Consider the following 7,109-nt stretch of genomic DNA (forward strand, 5'->3'; position numbering starts at 1 on the left):
ATAGATAGATAGATAGATAGATAGATAGATAGATAGATAGATAGATGATAGAAAAGGCGTACCTGGTAGATCGAGAATGGAAGAAAACTGGTGCGATCATGACAAAAATCAAATCAACGAGTTAAAAGAATGCTATACGACAGTTACTCCCAGAGGTAGCACTTCTTGGTCGGGTTCATCTTGGAGTTGAGTGGGCAGTTGAACGTCTTTGCGAACGCATCGTTGTTCTGGACGGCGCCGTAGATGCGGAACTTGCCGGGGGGTGTTCGTCTTCAAGCACAAGCTGGAGGTACGCGTCCGTGTTCTTCGAGCACCAGTTTTGCGCAAACGAGAGAAAGAAGACCTTGTCACCGACTTCCTTGGTGAACGCCGAGGGCGACACCGTTTCGGTGTAGTTGTGGAAGGCGCGGAACGCCGTCTTGAGACCGCCGTTGTCGGCAATCGTCTCACCGAGCGTCAAGCGGCCGTTCACATTGCCGAGCGAGTTGCCCGACGTTTCGCTGCGCACGTTGAAGGCGCTGTACTGGTCCATGATGCATTTGGCCTTTTTGTTGAACGCAAGCGACGTCTCATCGCTCCACCAGTCGGCCACGTTGCCGTCGCCGTCGTACTTGCGACCCGAGTCGTCAAAGCCGTGCGTGATTTCATGGCCAATGACCATGCCGATGCCGCCAAAGTTGCGGGCCGGGTCAAACTTGCCCGAGAAGAAGGGCGACTGGAGAATGCCAGCCGGGAACGTGATCGAGTTGACGTACGGTGCGTAGTAGGCGTTGACCTCGGCCGCGGGCGAGCTCCACTTCGTGCGGTCGACCTTGGTGCCAATGAGCTGTAAGTTGGCGTCGGTCTCGAACGTCGTGATTTTGTTGATGTTGGCAATGTACTCGGTCGCACTCAGGTTCAAACTCGGGTACGTCTGGGGCGACGTCGGCGCGCCAATCAAATGCACAAACTTTGAGAGCTTGGTGATCGCCTTGTCGCGCGTCTCTTCGTCGAGCCACGCGGCGGTCGCAATGCCTTGCTTAAACGACGTCTGCAGCGCCTGCACGAGCTCCTCGGCGCGAGCAGCCGAGTTGGTGTCGAACGTCGCCTTGACGAAGTAGTCGGAGACGAGGTCGCCGAGCTTCTCTTGGATGTCGGCCGTGCACTTCTTCTCGCGGCTCTGCTCGACGCTTTCACCGCCAATGAGCTTGCCAAAGAGCTTCCAGCGCGCCGTGCCAAACGACGGCGCGAGCGACGGCGCGTACGTGTGGAGGACCTTGAACTCGAAGATTGTCTTGAGCGCCGAGAGCGACTGGCCGCCGACAAGTGCTTCGACACGGTCGAAGAAGTCGAGGTCGTTGAGAATGATCTTTTGGCTATCGCAGTTCTTGGTGGGAAAGCCGTAGGCTTGGAGCTGCGCGCCAACCGTGAGCGGGTACTTGGCTGCCGCATCACAGTACGTAAGCGCGTTATAGTTGGCCGTCTTGGCCTCGAGCATCTCGAGCTTCGAGAGCTGAACGCCCGCGAGCTGCAGCTCAAAGTCGATGATTGTATTGGCCGCCGCGGTCGCCTGAGCCGTCGTCTTGCCCGCGAGCTTAAAGATCGACGTGATGTACTGCTTGTACGCGGGTTGGACCACGCGCCAGTACTGCGGGTTGACGTACAGCTGACGCGTCAGCGTCGACGGCGCTTGGGCCGAGTAGAGCACGTTGGCCGTCGCATCCTGCGAATCCGGGGCCACCTACAAGACAGCATCATAAGCGTCGATGGAATAAGCATGAAGCGCGTCCTACCACAGGTTGGGTGAACGCATAGACGCCCTTCTTGCTCAGGTTGGCCGCGACTTGAAGCAAGCCAGCCACCGACGTAGCTGTCTTGACGCTTTGGAGGTCGCTCGAGATGGGCGCGAGGCCCTCGGCGGTCAGCGTCCGCGTGTCGAGGCAGGACTTGTAGTACTCCGACACCTTGGGGTGGCCCGCACCGAGAATCTGGCGAATGATCGCGTCGTTCTTCTCGCCAAGGACGCTGAAGGACGTGTCGGTCTTGGCACGGTCCGCGGGGATCACAGCTTGCTTGTACCACCCGCCGCACGCGTACTGATAAAAGTCATCGCACGGGTTCGCGTCCGTGTCCATGAGTGCGCGCATGTCAGCGGGGATCTCGTTGATGGTGCCGGCAATGGCGACAGCGGCCAGAGCGCTGGCGGAGGCGATGATCTTGACCATTGAACGGAAATTGAATTGTGTTAAATGTGGGCTACATTTGCCGTGCACGAAATCACCAACACAACGATCGACTCGTCGATTCTTCTGCCATCAGGTATGGAGTATGCAGTACTAGTACAAGACAAATGATACTCGACAAAGCTTGATGCGTGGATAATCTGAGCACAGCGGCGTGCATGTCGTGGTCGTTGAATAGGGTTTGCGTTGACATGTGTCGAGACACGCGAATTGGTCCGTAACTAGAGACGTTCAAAAGCAAGCAGTCGCTGAGAAGCAGAGCCCGCTGGACACTCGACGCAACACGTTGAGCTGCTGACAGCATTCATTGGCCATGTCAGTCAGATCCGATTATCAGACGTCTGAGAATGTTCCTGAGAACTTGGTCACGCGACAAAGCCACTGTTGTACACCGATCGGTACAGTATTGCGGTATAAGGACATAGCGCCGTGCCTCGAGGTACATATGTACATGGACGAGCCAACTTAACGTGTGTTTGCGAAAGGTTGGTGCTTCATTCCCATGTGCCACTTGAGTGCAAGGCGACGGACAATGCATGCAGAGCGACATTCCAGGCCAGACGGTTATCAGAAACGGCACGTCTGATAACAACACTATAAGCGCGTACACTTGGCTAGGGCCATGATACGGGTGCGAAGTGTCTTACTTTTGCAAACTTGTGTCGACAACTCAATGCTAGAATATCCATGCCACGAAAGGAGGGGTTGTTCTTAGCTCTTTTCAAAAACAGTAGATATGTTTGGGATAGAATGAGTAGATTGAGCATACTAGTACCAAGTGGTGGATCGCGATGTGGAAGAATATCCTTCGCGGACAAGTACTTGAAGAAACCAATCGTTTCTTAGTCCAAACGCCAAATGAGAACCGACATATTTAGGGCCTTGTAGACTCCAAGTATTGTGTTTCAAGACTCTGGTCTAAAAGAAACAGGAACCTCAAAAAGTGAACCCGTGAAGTGCCAAGCTTTGAGAAGTGCAAACGTCTGACTTTGTGGCGCCGTGTCACGAAAAACGTGTCAGAGAGCCTGGGCTCTGATACTCCTTTTCTTTGCCGCTGACTTGCGTTTCTCGTTAGCGAGGCACGGACACCCCGTTGGGCACAGTGTGAAATCACATTGTACATCGTAAATATTAGCAATGTACTCGTAGCGCTCGGAAACTGCCCACACGCGGTAGTCGAAGCGGCGAACGAGACCGCACAGTGCTGCCCGTATAAGACATGTCATGGATGAACATGACCCTAGAGCCAATAAGGCTGGGATGCCATGGAGTAAAAAGATAGAGTGAGCTTCATGTCGTTGGTGTGGTACGATCGACAATGGAGCTACGTAACCCACGGGTTCTTGATTCAGTACTAGCTCTAGTGTCGTCATGGCCTCACTCGAGTTCACAGGCGCCCGCAGATCGCTACAGAACATCAAGACGAGCCTCCACACCGCCGTCTACGCAGCCACAGCCCGGTGAGCAAACGAAGAAGTTTGCTAGTATTGACGAATGCAATGCCGTTGTAACACGAAGATAACGCTAACCCAAGCCGCCATGGCTGGTTCGCCTCCACAAAGTTACCAAGTCGTTGACCGAGACGACGCCCGCCGAAGCCCGCCGACGTCGTGCCCCGCCACGGACGCGCTTGCAGCTACCGACCCGCCACCTGGGCGTCGAGGAAGACTTCTACAAGGCGCCTGCTGCCGTAGCCGCCGCAGCCAAGCTCCGGCTCCCCGACGCTATCTTACCCAAGTACGCCGACTTCATCTACCAAGTGATGCTCCGCGCGGTCAAGTTCCGCGCACATTTGCACTGGCTCGACAGGGCCGACCAAGCGTGCCTCTTCTGCCCCGCGCACGAGACGTACCGCCACTTCCTCGTAGACTGTGACTTCATCAAGGACGTGTGGAGCACGCTTCACGCCGTCACGGTCCCTTTGGGCGTGACCTTGCCGACTACGCTCTCCGGCTACCTCTACTCGACGCCCAAGACGGCGTCCAATATGCACCAAGCCGCGTTCCGCTACCTCTGGCCCGTGCTCCGCGCCTGCGTCTGGTTCAACGTCTGGCGAGTCCGGAACGATCGCGCTTTCGCGCCGACCTACCGCTGCCAAGTCCATGGACGATTGCCGTCAAGGTGGCACGCGTCGCTCAACTGCACTTGCACCACAGCCTCGTCAAGAGCCCGAGCGCCTGCTCTTCGTCGTCTTCTCCACCTCGCCCAACACGAGTGGCCGCGACGTCACCTCGTCGTTCCGCGGATTGCGCTCCTGCCTCCGCCTGCCTAAATCAAGTCCCGAGTACACAGTATTTGCGTTTGCGACGGCCATGTATGCGGTCACCCAACACGACACCCCGATGCAGTGAGCGCTCTGGGGCAAGGGCTGGTACTCGTGGCTATGAACGAATGTATTCACTAACGGAAGGACTTGCCGCGTACACTAACATCTTAAAAGCGGTTTTGCTGCTATAGTGGGCTTGATAATGAATAAAGTAGAATCGGACGGTCGAAGGCGGTGGATGTGACCGTTTCAACCCAGTGACCTCAACACAAGGGAATATAGATTGCCTCAACTATAAGCTAATAGCCTTGTAGTCTTACAAAATGTAGCTCCCGTGAATGTTGCTTCTACAGCCAAAGCCTCCCCATCTCCCCCCGATACTGATGACTCGGCTTTATCATCGCAGCGCCCACTCACATGACTCATGGGTCCACTGCCACGAGCAGCATAGTTTAGGACTACATGTACGCGCTTGCGTGCTCCACATTGTCTGGCTAGCCCGAAACAACCGAGTCTTCCATCCCGAGCGGCCACCAATCGCGTCACGGTTCTTGACCAATCTGCACCTGCAACATTTGCTGCTGAATACTCGAGCGCTGTGTCTCTTCCGAATGATTAACGTCCTGCGCCACGACGCCTGGCCCGCGACCACATCGTTTCGGCTTGCATCATCCATGCGCCTGGCCTTCGAGACGGCAATGCCTCGCTGCTGCCGCCAGTCACAACACGGTCTGAGTCTAAAGTCCACCTCCATAACCAGCTCACTTTAAATTACTGGTATATCGAAATAGACTCGATACATGTATTAATGTGCGCTTCAGCAACAATCGCCTTTGACCATCTTTGACCGTGCCATCGCACGTGGGACAACGCGTAGCAAGCCAGAATACTAATACAAAACCTGTGCGATGGGTGCGTCCACAATATCGCTAGATTCTGACCGCAACGTAGGGGCATAATTTAGAACTGACCGAGCCATTGTTTGTGGGCCATTAGCCTCAGCTAGGAGACGCTTCACGCCTCCACGGCTAGCAGTAGCTAGCGGTGGAGGCGTGAAGTGTCGTGCAACGTCCATGCCAAAGCATCAAACTGAGTCTCACACCGCCGTTTGTAATCTCATAACGCAGTTATCAGTTTCAGTTGGGTCAACCACTACCGGTACCGCATTTAAACTTTGTCAGCAAACATGTCCATCAGAATGTTCTCAACATGTCACCCACTGGACGGTCCGTCTCAAGGATTGTTTTCTCAAAATCAGATAACGTTAACGTTAAAACAGAAACTGCAATAACAGTGCCCATAGAAAATCTCCCGCGTACGCCCCAATAGCTTTTTTACAACCTACATGTACAATACTTAAACCAGCAATAGTATCAACGAATATATTTTCCATTCACGCTAGTCAGATTTGATGCGAATTTCGTGACGAATGAAAATGCAGGCTTGAAGCGACTACGTGCTGATCCCCATTTTTACCTACCTGTACCGGTATTGTAGGTTTTTCCAGTGTGGGGCTAGAAAGGGCACACAACACACATGGTTTTCAGAATCTGATTAGCCGTCCGATGGAGGCATTTTCAGACGACCTTGTCACCAAGCACAATTCCAACGGTGCGCCGATCCCTTTCGTTTCCTGATCAGAAAGGCCTCTTGCAACTGAGAATCTCAGTCGCAGGTTTACCACTCGACGGTGAAATGTCGTGAAAAGGACGAAAAATGGTGGGAGCATTGAGGCGGGGCTACAAGCACCGGCTCAACGCAGCCCATATCGTCGACTTCTACCTGTCGTCACCTGCATCATAGCAACAACTATCGCAGTACGACCAGGAAGCTCTGCACTACGCTAAGCTTAAGCCCGACGTCGCCCGCTCTCATCGACGACATCTCCTCCGTTTCGTGGGTGTAAAACCTACCCAATGAAGCGTGGCTCTTGCAGGCGCCTCGATTGTTTGGCGACTCGACATCAAAACGCGTGCTAAGCGCGTGCCCAGTGGGGCGTCACTGGTCAGCACCTAGGTGGAAAATGCAGTGATCGAGCAAAGCCGCTCCGCGCAATGGAATCTTGGCTTGAACCGATCCCCTTTGGGCGGACGCTGCTTCTGTGCCCACCATTTTAGTGCACTCGCACGGCTGTCGTACCTAACCCTGTAATCGTACCCGTTGAACTCACGTGCTTGTGCAAACGTCGAGCTCTTGAAAACCTGCCATCTGTCGGACGAGGGTTGGTCATGATTTCTGAGTTGGGTGCCGTCTGTTTTCACCTTGCACTGTACACTGTAACAACCCTCGTCGTTGCCGGCGCCGCTCGACAACTCGACTCATTCTCTCTTTTACCAGCTACCACCAGTATGGTCAAGATCATCGTTACCCTCGGCGCCTTGGCGGCGACGGCGCTCGCGGGCTCGGTCACCGAGTTCCCCAAGGAGGTCGCTGACCTCATGGACCGGGACGCTGACCCTTGCACGGATTTTTACCAGTACGCGTGCGGTGGCTGGATTAAGAACGCCGTCATTCCCGCGGACCGCTCGACGATCGACACGTCGTTCAGCGTCATTGCGGCCAAGAACGACGCCGTCATCAAGAACATCCTCGCGGCCGGCCACCCCAAGCTCTCCGAGTAC

The 7,109-nt window shown here is 54.6% G+C and overlaps 1 protein-coding gene across 1 annotated transcript; it reads right to left on the bottom strand.

Annotated features, from left to right (window-relative positions):
- Nucleotides 1–143: 143 nt before the first annotated feature.
- Nucleotides 144–2,204, bottom strand: SPRG_11675 (hypothetical protein; the record flags this gene model as incomplete). Its single annotated transcript, XM_012351350.1, has 3 exons — nucleotides 144–251; nucleotides 281–1,720; nucleotides 1,773–2,204. 3 exons carry the CDS (start codon nucleotides 2,202–2,204, stop codon nucleotides 144–146), a joined length of 1,980 nt encoding a protein of 659 aa, XP_012206740.1.
- Nucleotides 2,205–7,109: the final 4,905 nt, after the last annotated feature.

This window comes from Saprolegnia parasitica (genome assembly GCF_000151545.1).
Source record: "Saprolegnia parasitica CBS 223.65 unplaced genomic scaffold supercont2.79, whole genome shotgun sequence".
In the NCBI taxonomy this organism is placed as follows: domain Eukaryota; phylum Oomycota; class Saprolegniomycetes; order Saprolegniales; family Saprolegniaceae; genus Saprolegnia; species Saprolegnia parasitica.